General features: G+C 43.2%; 1 protein-coding gene across 2 annotated transcripts in view; it reads right to left on the minus strand.

The window, feature by feature from the left end:
* GMDS (GDP-mannose 4,6-dehydratase) overlaps positions 1-14,508 on the minus strand; it is a 402,164-nt gene that overhangs the window by 293,374 nt on the left and 94,282 nt on the right. For both annotated transcript variants that reach the window (XM_060244260.1, XM_060244261.1), the window contains exon 6: positions 14,399-14,503. In XM_060244260.1, the coding sequence (XP_060100243.1) occupies positions 14,399-14,503 (105 nt within the window). The remainder of the gene's footprint in view (positions 1-14,398; positions 14,504-14,508) is intronic.

The following is a 14,508-nucleotide window of genomic DNA, read 5'->3' on the forward strand; positions in this document are numbered from 1 at the left end:
CACATTTCTGGTTGCTACAACAAATAATTCTTCTTTCCAATCTGTTGAAGTTTCCAAATAGGAAATCCTCTGCCTGTCCCATTTCAGATAAATGTTCCTGGATGTCAGTTCCCCCACCCCAGTCAGAGACTGCTTTGTAATTATCAGTCAACTCTGAATACTCAAAGAATCGACTATAGTCAGAAATTTTTGAAGGTTCCCTCAAAAATAGCTCTTATATTTCTCTTCTTCATTACACTAAACACAAGATAGGAGGTAAGCATGACTAAACACAAGACAGGAGGTAAGTAACAATTTCCATGTATTTATCACGTAAGTGAAAAGCTCATGTAGAACAGAACATATACCTTGTTTTATGTATATGGTGTAGAGGGATGCTACAAATTCCCCACAAATGCATCTAAGAGTTGAATTTACTGTGCTCCAAGTCAACCAACCATCTGATCTGTTTGATCACTGCTCAACAGCCATAAATACCTACAAGATTGCTTTGCATTTTGTTTTCACAAACTTTCTCATGCACAAACGCTGCAGATTCAAGGTGACTGGCTTCCATTAGCATAACTAAAGACTAATTAAACAAAGCAGGAGTCAAGTCGCACCTTTAAGACCAACCAAGTTTTATTTAGATCATAAGCTTTTGTGTGCTCTCTAATCACATCTCATCAGACGAGGGGATCCGGTATTGTGGGCTGAAATACATGCAGTTTGTTGATTAAGAGGGCAAACTGACTGATCACATGGTAAAACAGAGTGGCTTGGCCATTTGGTCTGGATAGCCATAAAAGGTAATAGACCAAATGGCCAAGCCACACTGTTTTACTTTGTTCAACTGCTTCAGACCAACATGGCTGCCCACTTGGATCTAAAGACTAATTAAATTAATATCAAAGGGCAGGATGGTATTGAAACACTCCGTTTATCTATGATTGATTAAATTATTTAAATAGATTGAGTGAGGGTGTGGATGGGCTACTCATTAAATTCACAGATGACACCAATTTGGGAGGAGCAGCATACACACCGGAAGACAGAGATCGAATTCAACAAGATCTGAACATGCTGGAAAAGTGGGCAGATGTGAACAAGATGCAAATTAACAAGGGTAAGTGCCAAGCCTCTGTCTGGGGCAAGCGATGCTCTGTATTCTTGGTACTTGGGAGGGGCAACAGTGTGAGGACTTCTGGCCCCATTGATGGACCTCCTGGTGGCACCTGGGGGGTTTTGGCCCCTGTGTGACCCGGAGTGTTGGACTGGATGGGCCACTGGCCTGATCCAACATGGTGTCTCTTATGTTCTTAAGTTCTACATCTAGGTAACAGAAATGAGCAACTCACATACCAGGTTGGGGGTACACTTTTGGGTAGCAGTATGTGTTAACACGATCTTAGGGGATGAGTGGACTATAAATTAAATATGAGCAGCCAGTGTGATGCAGCGACAAAAAAGTGCCATCTTGAGGTGTATCAACAGAGGCACAACATCCAAGTTGCAAGATGCCATTGCCCCACTGTACACTGCATTGGACCGGCTGCACCTGGAGTATCGTGTGCAGTTCTGGAGGCCTCATTTCAAGAAAGATGAGGACAGAAAGAAGTGGGTGCAGAGGAGAGCGACGAGGATGATCGGGACCCGGAGATCAAGTCCTAGAAGGAAAGGTTGAGGGACTTGGGAATGTTCAGTCTGGAGAAGTGGTGGTTGATGGGGGACACGATTGCTCTCTTTAAATATCTGAAGGGCAGTAACTTAGAGGAGTGCAGGGAGCTGTTCCTGTCGGCAGCAGACGAGAGGACTAGTAATAGTGGGCTTAAATTAAGGATGGGAAGGCACCAGTGGGATCTTAGGAAAGCTTTTTTTTACAGTAAGAGAGTTTTTCAATAGTGGAATCAGCTACCAACAGAAGTGGGAGGCTCCCCCTCACTGGCAGTCTTTAAGTAGCAGCTGGACAAACCCTTGTTAGGGATGTTCTAGGCTGATCCTGCATTAGTCAGGGGAATGAACTAGAGGGCCTGCACAACCCCTTCCAGCTCCGTGCTTCTATGATTCTATATTTTACAAGTGATCTAATTGCCTACCGAGTTGGGACAGTTATTCAGAAAGGGTAGTAGAACTCAATCAGGCTTACTGAGAGTGCACACGGCGCAAAGAGCCAGTTGCACTTTTGTGCATGGTGAGGCCATACTAGAAAACAGCTGGATGTTTTGTTCTACTCAGAATGATACTGTAGAGGCCTCGGTAAATAATTTAAGCTTAGCCATTCGGTACAAAAAAAAACCTTAAGCAGTGATATACCTTAGGTGACCTATTGATGCAACTATTGGTTCACTGATGAAGACACAATGTTGGAACGGGATATATCTAAAATTCCTGTGAGAACTTTAAATCTGTGAACTCCAAACTTGAACCACTGGGTTTAAAGTTTATTTTCTGATTGAACTTATGTTTTTTGAATGAATGATTATTGGAATTGTGGAAACAAATACTGAATACTGTACCTGTAAACCTAACTGATTATTGCATTGTAAATGGAACTTCTTATTGTTTTCTTATTATATCCCCCAGAGAACACTGCGTTCGGGAGGGCAAAACTTTCTTTCCATCCCTGGACCAAGGGAGGCCAGACTGAGCTCTATGAGGGCCAGAGCCTTCTCAGTGGCAGCACCAACATTATGGAACACCCTCCCGGAGGCTATACGGGCCCTGCAGGATCTCTCCCAATTCTGCAGGGCCTGTAAGACAGAATTGTTTCAACTAGCCTATATCAGAGTGGAGAAGGCTGACACCCTTATAACTGAGCAAATACTAGCTAAGAGAAATCAGAGAATTTCTCAAGGATCACCAATGGACAAACCATCTAAGGAATTAATAAAAATTGAACTGGCCCACTGAAAACATCATGAACCCCCATGAAGTTGTGAATAGCACCATTATGTAATATTTATAATTTTATTGTTTTTAGCTTTATAATGCTTTATTGATTTAAAATGTAATTTTTGGTTGTTGTTAGCTGTCCTGAGTGTTCGTGGAAAGGGCGGGATATAAGTTTAAAGTAAATAAATAAATAGTATTATGATTTAATTCTGATTATTGAAAAGAAATAAATACTAATTAGAGAATAGGAATCAGAAACATACTAACTGGGTTTAAAATAGGGTATATTGGAAAACGCTATTACAGCCAAAAATTCTTTTCTATATTAATATTTCAGTAGCAGCTGTTAGGGATGTTCTAGACTGATCCTGCATTGGCCAAGGATGAAACTAGAGGACCTGTATGGCCCCTTCCAACTCTGTGCTTCTATGCTTCTCTATTTTGCAAGTGATCTAATTGCCTACTGAGTGCAGAAGTTATTCAGCAAGGGTAGTAGAACTCAATCAGGCTTACTGAGAATGCACATGTGCAAATAGCCAGATGCATTTTTGTGCATGGTGAGGAGAAGGACTATGATGAAGAAATACAGTGAAGGAACTGGCCATACACCAACAAACAGCGATGGACTATCAAACCAACTGTGGAAAAATCCAGTCCCTGTTCATGACTAGTTAACAGGATGCAAGCTGAACCAACAAGTGTTTGAACATTCACAGTGGAAAATCAGTATCTCCCAATTAGTTTTCAAAATAAAGTATCCTTCTTGATCTTGAAAACCACACAAATTCAAGCGCATGTTCTTTATCTGCTGACTCTCAGCAACCCCAGTGACCACATCTTTGTGAGCCACTAGGGTTGAAGATCTCTTCGTGTAATGCACAGAAAAATAAGACATTGACAAAATGTCACAGCTGGTTAACGACACCACTAAGATCAGAGGAACTATGCTTTTATTCACTGAGTCCAGCCAAAGTCAACACTAGTTAAACTGCAGGTACTGAAATTTAACAGGCAAGCCTAAAAGAACTTGGGGTTTACAACCCAGACCATTTGTTGCATGGATTTTCCAGAAACGTTGAAGCTGCAGCCTTTCATCATCAAGCATTCTCAAATAAGTTTATTATGACTATCTTTCAATATAGTTTCAGAGAGATGTTATTTATACGCATACTTGATTTGTAGACAGAGATTTACAGAACAGTGTTGGACTTTTCTACGGAGCAAGAAAAAATGATACTTGTGTTATATATTAGTGAAATGAAATGTTCCTGTCTAGGCTGAGCAGAAGTAGCTGAACAGCCCTGTCTCCTAAGGGTGTGCACCAAAACAAAACAAAAGTATTCTTTAGGTTTGGATGTACCAAACATGAAAAATATCAGTGTTTGTCAATACTTCTGAGAGATATTGGGGTTTGGGAATGATCAATATTGCCAGATTTATTTGGCTCAATTATACCCTACAAAGACTGTTCCCATAGGGCAGTGGTGTCAAACATGCGGCCTGGGGGCCAAATCTGCCCCCCCCCCGAGGGCTCCTATTAGGTCCCCAAGCAACTGGCTATCATCTTTCTCCCTCTCTTGCTTCTTTCTGCATCACAGCTTACTTTGTCAGGCTTGCTCAATTACACAGGAGCTACAGAGCAAAGCCTCTATTTTTTTCCATTGGCTAAGGCTCCTCCCTTGGGGAGGAAGGGCAGGAAGGGATAGCTTGGTTTGCCAGGCTCTCTCAAATGTACAGCAGAGCTACTGAGCCAAACCTCTGTTCCTTCTACAGGCTGAGACTCCTTTTCCTCCTGGTACCCAGGAGAAGGAAGGAAAGAGCCAGAGCTTCCTTTGCCCAGTTCCCTGGATCACATGGGAGAGATCCAAAGAAAGCACCGTTAAGACCAACAAGTGCTAATGTTTTAAGCATGTTTTAGATTAAGCTTTTTTAAAAAACCTGAGTTTGTCTGTGTCCTTTATAAAATTTATATCTCTGCTACATAGCATTACATTTTATGACACACATGGCCTGGCCTGACAAGGTCTCATTTATGCCCGATCCAGCCCTCATAACAAATGAGTTCAACACCCCTGCCATAGGATATAATAATTCATTCCCCTGGAGTAGCACTGGGGAGTGGCAGGCTCCCATCACTCAAGGGAAGACAGACTCCAGAGACTGAAGGGGGGTTTAAAGTACATCTCCCCCCACTGGAGTCACACCTCATCAGTGGCACACTCCCTTTATTTGCCTTCCCTTCCATGATGAAAGTCTCTCACCCCTCCAGTGTAACTCGGGGGGGGGGGGTTAAATCCCTCCATGATCAAGGACAGCTCTGTAAGAGCTATGGCTGACCCAAGGTCATTCTAGCAGCTGCAAGTGGAGGAGTGGGGAATCGAACCCGGTTCTCCCAGATAAAAGTCCGTGCACATAACCACTACACCGCCGGTTCTCAGGGTCCCGTGATAGGTGTCCTCAAGGTCCCGTGCTTGTTCTTCTTTAATTTCTGAAATAGCACTTGCGTTCAAATTTTACCATGTACCAACTTGCCAATGTTGCAGGAAAATAAATACTTCCAAGCAAAGGCTTCGAGAGGGCAAAGGTACCAGAGAGATGAGGTTGCTCATCCCCTGCTACTTCAATTAAAACACTCAGAAAAATGTCACCAATCCTAAGGATTACTCCATATCCTAACTTTGTCAAATGCACTGCATTGAGATTACGTAAAACTGGTGCATTAGTAGGAAACACACAAAGTCAGCTTCTAGTTTTCTTCTACTCCACACGCTGCTGTAGAAGTTTTCATCGAGAATTCTTTACAGCTTTTATTTTTGCAAGTCAAGAAAATCAAGAAGCTATGCGAACCCAATTTATATAACTTATTAGACAAAGCAGCTTTTATGCAAAAAAGTTACTGGCAGGTAGCCATACAGGAGAAGGAAAGACATAGTTATGAATTGCTCACAGTTTGAAAGTTTCTGTTGTTCTCATTACTTTAAAGCAGGAAAGCCTCTTAAAGTCTTTTGATCCAAGCTGTCATTTGTCAGGGAATGAGGACAAGACAAATAACTGTAAAACAAGGCAACTGGATTTCCTACCTCTGCAATGTCTTACTTGATTCCCATGACACAATTTTTCTGTTATTCATTCTTGCCGCGGTAAAGTAAACTTATCGGCTACCGAGGAACAGATGAGTGCAATCAGTCTCTTATAAATTATATCTTTTCACCAAAGGAAAGGAAATACCCTCCGTACAACAACTGCTTCTAAAACTTTGTTGATTCTTTCAATAGCTTATAAAACACTTAAGAAAGGTCAGGATCAGAGATCAATAATTATTAAAGACTAAATAGCATATTTAGCGCTTTGAGATTTACTAAACAAAGGAGGAACTGCTGTATCAAGTGAGCGTTTCGCCTCTCTTTGATTTTCATTGTCCTGTAGTATCATTTCATCCATGTGTTCATTGTTTTGCACCTCTATACAATTCACTCTAGAGAGCTTTTCCAAGCAAAGCTAAGAAATTAACTGACCCAAGCATGGGGACTGCTGCCAGTCACTCAGGCTGGTCTGTGAGATGATAAATACCTCTCTGTGGTAGAGAGTAGCTCTGACTGTTTTGAAAGAAGCAAATCAAGGGACTCCTCCTTAGAACTCCTCCTGGACCCAATCAAGCAACTAGGGCTCCATGGCCAACATTCCATTCTTAGCAAGGCGTTTCAATGGGTGTTGACAGTCCTGGATTATCTAGATCAGGGGTGGCCTAACTGCAGCTCCGGAGCCACATGTGGCTCCACGCATAATGTGTGACTCTCAAAGCCCCCGCAGTCCTGTTGGCCGGCTTGGAGAAGGCATTTTTCTCTTGAAATAACTTATCTGAGCCAAGCCAGCCAACAACTTGTATAATGCATTTAAAAGCCAGCCAGCAACTTATATAATACATTTAAAGTTAAAATTGCTTTCTTTCCTTGTCTCCCTGCCCCATTTTTTTGTTTTCCTTCCTTCCTTCCTGTCTTGCGGCTCTCAAACATCTGACATCCATCTCTTATGACTCTCAAACATCTGACATCCATCTCTTATGACTCTCAAACATCTGACATTCATCTCTTATGACTCTCAAACATCTGACATTCATCTCTTGCGGCTCTCAAATATCTGACATTCATCTCTTATGACTCTCAAACATATGACATTTATTCTTTGTGGCAAGTTTGGCCACCCCTGATCTAGATCTATTTCCATCTGAATTCAAGCCTGGGTTTGGGACAGAAACACTTCTGGTTCCATTATTTTTGCCAAAGAAGGCCAACCCCCTTGATTCTCCTGGACCTCTTGCTGGATTCTGACACTACTGACCACACTATACTTCTGGAGAAGTTACCTGGGGGCTCCCTGCTGTATTGGTTGTGTGTTTACTTGACTGCTCAGCCCAGCAGTTCTTATGCTATAGGATCCCACAGAGGTCCATCTTGTTCTCAGGGCTTTTAACATCTACGTGAAACTACTGAGAGAGATCATCTAACTATCTGGAGTATCATCCAATAGCTGCATGACACCCAGGTCTGTTATTCCTTAACAGCTGAATAAAGTAGGGCTGTGGAAATCCTGAACAAATGTGTGGGAAAGGTATACCACAGGGGAAGCTTTTCTATGGATAAGACAAGCAACTAAAAAGTCATTTTTAGTACTTCTTCACATTAAATCTATTTCAGTTTACTAAGTACTTCTACCGTGCTAAATTGTTGCAAGTCTTTCAAGCAGATCTTTCTAGTCCATGTAAAATAATTAATTAATGTATGCTTTCATATTTACTTTAAGCCCACAATAGCTATGCAGTTCTTAATTGCTGTGGTCAAAGGCTCAACAGTCAGGTCAAACCAAAATGGTAACAAAAAGGAACCCTATCTTGTTCATAAATAGGGTATGTCGTTGCCATTCACAGATTCAAGATGACCAATTTCAATTATTTGAAGTCCACAGTTCAATCACGTGAGATTTTTCCATCTTATTTTTAAGCCTGTTGCACCATCATAAGAACAAAAGAGAAGCCATGTTGGATCAGGCCAATGGCCCATCCAGTCCAACACTCTGTGTTACACAGTGGCAAAAAACCCCCACACAGGTGCCATCAGGAGGTCCATCAGTGGGGCCAGGACACCAGAAGCCCTCACCCTGTTGCCCCCCCCCCCCAAAAGCACCAAGAATACAGAGCATCACTGCCTCAGACAGAGAGTTCCATCAATATGCTGCAGCTAACAGCCACTCATGAACTTCTGCTCCAGATGTTTATCCAATCATTATAATCTAGGGTTGCCAGGGCCTTGGCTCTTGCCAGTGTGGGGGGAAGGTGCGACATCACTGCACACAACATCTATGACATGACATCATCATGCCAGGAGCCTTGAGAAGCAATGCTGTGGTATTTTAGACAAAACTCTATGATCATCATAGAGTTTTGCCTCAAATGCCAGAGTGTACCCACACAATGTCCCTGGTGTAATGCACTGGGGTCCCGGAAAGGGAGTAGTCCGAGTGTAGTCCGCGTCAGAGCCGGCAGAGTACTGCAGGAACTGGAAGCCTCAATCTAAATCACAGTCAGAAAGCAAGGTCGTTCACGCCAGAAGTCAGGTAACCAGGGAAACAGAGCAGGAACAGCGTCACAGAAAGCAGGAGCTGGGGTGGTCACAAATCACTGAATAGACTCGTTGCTTCCACAGCACATGGAAGCTGAAATGGAAGCTTTATGCAACAGTTTCCAATTAGTCAGCAGCATCACAGGTTCAGCAGCATCACATTCTGCTAAAACTCAGGACTTAAGGATCTTCTCATCCTCGCTCTGGGCCATCTTCCATCTCATCTCTAAGTTCTGTTGGAGCCTCTTTCTGAGGAGTTTCAGATGTGGTGGTGAGTTAGGAGGTGTCTCAGCCTGGTCAGCTGAAGTGCCGGCTGAAGGCCATAAATCAATTACGAGAGAGTCTGTAAACCCTGTTGGCTCTTCCTGGACAGGCCCCTCAGCAGAGCTCATGACACCTGGCATGATGACATCACACCAGGTCATGATTGGGGGCAGGGCTTCCCCTGTTAGCCTGTTGGCTGGTGGCGAGCAGGAGCCCACAAAACCAGGAGCTCCCCCATTCCCACCTGGAGGCTGGCAACCCTATCATAACCATTACATTTTGCAGTATATTTGATTGTTTTGGTAACATTCCAGGCAACAGGGAGGAAGAAAAGAGCCCTAAAACACAAAGAATTTCATTAAGCCAAATACGTAGGGTAAAGGTACTTATCTTGCATCAGAGAGAAAGCATAGGTTTGTTGCAAATAATGTCTACATAACAGAGCCTATCAAACTAGTTCAGCTGCTATGGTTTCACTTGAGAGAACAGTGGCTCTCAAGTATATCCTCTGTATAACCTCTATTCACCATAACATATGGAGAGATCTCAGCACTATTCTTAATCTCCGGAATTTGATTACATTTTCTTCTTAGGATTCAATCACATGCCCCAATAAACTGTGCACTATTAAAAGAAGTTTTCCACCATTTCCTGCAATATGAGACCTTTCTGAAAATTCTAACCATCTCAAAAATGTAAATACATAACAGGAGAGAATAACTAACTTATAAAGCAAAAAGGGAAATTCATACAAATGCTGTTATATAACAGATACTCAAATACAAAAAAAAGAAAAAAAAATCAGTTAAAACGTTACATAAAAGTTTAGCAGACACATTAAATGGCTTTCTGGTCCAAGAAATGAATACTCATCTTTTTCTACCCTACCTTGTGCTTTTAAAAGAAAGAATTACTGGGTCAGACTGCTTTGTGGTGTCCTACTGGGGAGGTTAACAGTAAATTTTCATAGTCTACAAATGTACTGGTAAACCAGATGATGTCACTTCAAAAGCAGAACTGGGGAAAATACCTAAAGTTGGTTGAGGCCTACCAACAGACTCTATACTTACTATTGTGCAAGGACTACATGTTAAGCCCGCATTACCTTCAAGGCCCTAGTTTCACAACAGCAGTTTAAAATTCCCTCCAATTTAAAATTAAACCTGTGATTCTCCCCACCCCCCCACCTTTAAATGCCAAAACGTACATACAAGGTAGATGTATGACTACAATAACTAATAGCTGTGGTATGATATTCAATGTCAGATGTAAGATTTGATATCAGAACTAGTTTATCAGTACCACTAACGGCTTTACATAAAGTGTAGGCCTCAGCAGTCCTCTACAAAATCAGACAATATCTCAATGCAGATTGCTTCATGGAATATTATTATTTCAGTGTAAACAGATCACACGTTATACTACAAGTGTGGCCATGCAACCAAATAGGATGTCCAGTGTGAACAGGCTGCTTAACCGGAGCTGATATCATTTAAGTGGTCATCCAAGCAAGTTATGGGCAGGGTCCAGACTGCCTGCTTGTGGCAGCAGCGTGCCAACCCAGAAATAAGCCAGCACAAACAGAAGTGCCCTGGGGCATCCAGACGGCGCACGACCTGCTGTCAGAAGAGGGACGGGCTCCGGGCACCTTGGAGGAGCATCTACAGTGCTCATGCGCCTTACTGCCACTACCCAGGCACTTCCCGGCCATCCAGATGGACAGGAAAGGTGCCTCAGAGACACCTCGTAATATGCTACACTTAGTAAGTGGTAGCTTTTTAAGGCACTCTACGAACCGCAAGGAATAAGGTGAGTACAGGAGCGGGCTGCTGGGCAGATGTGCACATGTGGTCTGTGTTTTTTGAGCTGCACAGGGGCCATCCCTGTGTCGGCTTAAAGTGCCAGTCTGGACTCAGCCATGAATACAGGATTCATGCAGAGTATGGCTCAAAAACTGCTACGGCTGAGCTTAAGAGTTATTTTTGCCGGTGTCCATACCCATCCTAAGGACATGGTGGCACTGTGCAGGTAGTAAGTGGAGACATGCCTCCCCCTCTCAGTTGTTTCTATACTGATGCAGCAGAAAACATCTGTTGCAGAGATGGTGGATGGGCTACGTCACTGTACAGGTGACCACTCAAAGAATATCAGCTGCACATGAACAGCTCGTTCTTCATCATGCTCTTTGTGTATCACACGCATAGGAAGAATAGTAACTGAACTACCTGGAGAATGAAACAGATGAGATTAAAAGAATAAGGCACTAAGCACTGCCCTGCCAAAAAATGCTTCTCATCTACGGAGTTTCAAAAGCTCATACCCCAAATGTCTTATTGGTCTCTACAATGCTACTGAACTCGAATCTAGCTTAAGAGGCATTTGATCAAATGGAATAAGGCTAACTGCATTAGCCAGAGGTGTACTCTGACAGACTTAAACCTTGTGCATGAAAAAAACTAGATTAAGGCTAAGGTGATTTTGGTATCCTGGGATATTCAGCTTTAGAGGAAAAGAAATGGAGATGGAGAAGTTCTGTCTTTAGCTATGGGTATTCAGGGATGGTGGTAATCAGAGGCCTGTGGCCCAAATGTGTGAAATACATGACTGAGCCACATTTACAACAGTCAGTCGCACGCACGTGGAGTGTGGAGAAAGGAGCTGTCAGAGGGTGCCAGCTCCACTATTCCTGACTGGCGGCTGCTCTGAAAGAGGGGAGGCACTGACATTGATGCTGAAGTTTTGCAAGCAAATCAGGTCATTTAAGGACTTGCCTGACAGTCACCCTGAGGATGGAAGAGAGAAAGACAGCTGGGAGCTGAGATGGCAGCGAACGCCCAACCTTCTATATGCCCACATGTTTTGCGTTCTAAATGCCCTTTAGGCCTTCGCCCCATGGCCCAATGGGGTGGCATGTCAGAAAAGGGCAAAGAATATAACAGGCTGTGTAGAGTAGTCAGATTTTGTGCTCAGGCATGTTTAATTAGACAGAAGCTTACAACCCAGTCTTAATATTTTAACCCAGTATTGTATTTTACGTTTAGTGTATCTAGTGTATTTAAGATATGGAACCAATGTAAATGTTTGCTGACAACTTGGGATTCTGAATCGTAATAAGCTTGACTTGACTATAACAGACTGTCTGGCAGCAGGATGCTGACTAGACTCACTGCTTACATCCCAACAAAGTTCAAGGCCAGAGGCATCTTTAAGACTAACAAAGTTTTATTCAAGGTATAAGCTTTTGTGAGCGCACGCACTTCTTCAGATACAATGAAATGGAAATTGCCAGTCCATACAACATATAGGTAGGTGAGAGCAATAAATTATTATACAGTAGAATCAAGTTTTTTTTTTTTTTTAAATGAAGATGTTTAATAGATGCTTTCTCCCCCCTCCCCTGAAGATCCAGGGCCCTGAGCCTTTTTATTAGCACTTCCCTCCATTCTCGGAGAAATAAGTTGCTGGGTGAAAACAATCAAGAATTCTTCCTGTTATCAGGTGAACCGGATTTATCTCCTCTCTCCCTTCCAATGTACAAATGCACATAGACAAAAAAAAAAGGCTATTCCCATATCTTCTATTTTTTTTCTAAAGTTGCAAGTCTCAGGATACCAAAATCACATTAACTTCCGGCATTTAAGCCATAGGCCTCTTCTCCCCCTGCCCCCCCCCCCCCACAACACACATGGCTAAAGACAGAAATATTCCCATTTCTTTTTTTCTAATGCTGCAGGACCTAAGATACCAGAATCACCTTAACTTCCAGTGTGTTGTTTGTTTCAATGATTCACAGATTGAAAGTTGGGTCTTTAGATGATTATGATATTGGATTTATATCCTGCCCTATACTCTGAATCTCAGAGGGGCAAATCTCCTTTTGCCTCCCCCCCCCCACAACAGACACCCTGTGAGGTAGGTGGGGCTGAGAGAACTCTCACAGCAGCTGCCCTTTCAAGGACAACTCCTATGAGAGCTATGGCTGACCTAAGGCCATTCCAGCAGCTGTAAGTGGAGGAGTGGGGAATCAAACCCGGTTCTCCAAGATAAGAGTCCGTACACTTAACCACTACACCAAACAGGAGAAAGGTCTAGAGCTCCAAAGCCTCCTCCCTCTCCTTGGCCCCCATGGCCGTGGCAGACCCCATCTCCTTGGACAGAACAACCAATGAGGAGGTGGGCTAACCTTCTAGCACTGTGGAGGAGCGGTGTCGCACCGTGATCAAGACCACAGGGCACAGTGGAGAAGTCCAAGAAAAAGTTTCCAAAGGGAAAAGGAAAAGGTAAGTTAAGGCAGTAAATGTCCCGGAGTCCCAAAGAAAGAACATAAGAGAACATAAGAGAAGCCATGTTGGATCAGGCCAACGGCCCATCAAGTCCAACACTCTGTGTCACAGAAGAACATAAGAGAAGCCATGTTGGATCAGGCCAACGGCCCATCAAGTCCAACACTCTGTGTCACACAGTGGCAAAAAATTTTATATACCTGTGCTCCATATATTTATCTAAACCCTTCTTGAAGGTGGCTATACTTGTGGCCGCCACCACCTCCTGTGGCAGTGAATTCCACATGTTAATCACCCTTTGGGTGAAGAAGTACTTCCTTTTATCCGTTTTAACCTTTCTGCTCAGCAATTTCATTGAATGCCCACGGGTTCTTGTATTGTGAAAGAAAGCAGAGCCAGCAGCCTCTGTGCAAGAGGAGAGGATTAGACTGCACAGTTTCAGGCTAAGCAGCTTTATGATGCTACCTCCCAGTCCAGGGGGGCATTGTTCCCTCTGGGAAATCCGGGGGGGGGGGGCGCTTGAGCCAGTTTATGTCCCCAGTTCTGGGAAATAGGGAGCCAGACAGACCTTTGGAGATAGCCTTGCAGTCTCATCCTCCTCTAATATAAGCCTGGTGTGTTGGCTGCCGATGGAAACAGCTTAGGTGGGGAGAAGTCCCAGGTAGCCCTGCTAGAATGAGCCTTAACGTCTCACTTCACCCCAGTAGCTTTTAATAATATAAAACTGACATGCATTTCCGTTCTCCCACAGTAACTATAATTTATTTTCAATGCTCATAGCCCACACTTTCATATGAAGGTTCGCAACGCAGATTAAAACAAAAAGGAGATATTAAAAGTAGTATGACTGTAACACAACAAAATTTAAAACGTTAAGCAGTAGACGCCAAAAGAAAACGGCAATAAAATAATTTAAAAGAAAATCAGATATAATCTGAAGCAGCTCTTAAAACCCTAAAACAGCCAATACAGCATCAGGAAAAGCCTCTTAAAAGCATGGATAAAAGCACAGTAATCTGATAAATCAGAAAACTTCACAGAGGAAGGGAAATCTCAAGGGCCAAGTAGGGGGGGAATATCTTTGCCTGGCACTTAAAAGCTTGCAAGTTCAGCACCGGTCAAGCTTCTATATCAAGGGAGTACCAGACCCTGCACCACTACAGAGAACACTGTTCCTCTGGTGCTAGCCTCTGAAAATGGATGCCAACCATTGCTGGGTCTCTGATGATCTTGACTCGTAGGCAGGCTCAGGTAGGACGAGGCATTCCCTCAGGCACCCTGAATCGATCCTAGGAGCAGATATGCCTGCATTTCTGTTCACACACACATCAGGAAGAATTGGAAATATTCAAATATTTTTCTAACCTCTCCTGGGACTTTCGTGGTTGAAGAGAATGCCATTCACAGCGAAGAGATTGTAGGCCTCCCTGAAGTTCACTACAATCCAATAAGCATATAGTTTGGCTGCCCCTGGA

Source organism: Heteronotia binoei, chromosome 7 (assembly GCF_032191835.1).
Source record: "Heteronotia binoei isolate CCM8104 ecotype False Entrance Well chromosome 7, APGP_CSIRO_Hbin_v1, whole genome shotgun sequence".
NCBI classification, from domain to species: Eukaryota; Metazoa; Chordata; class Lepidosauria; order Squamata; family Gekkonidae; genus Heteronotia; species Heteronotia binoei.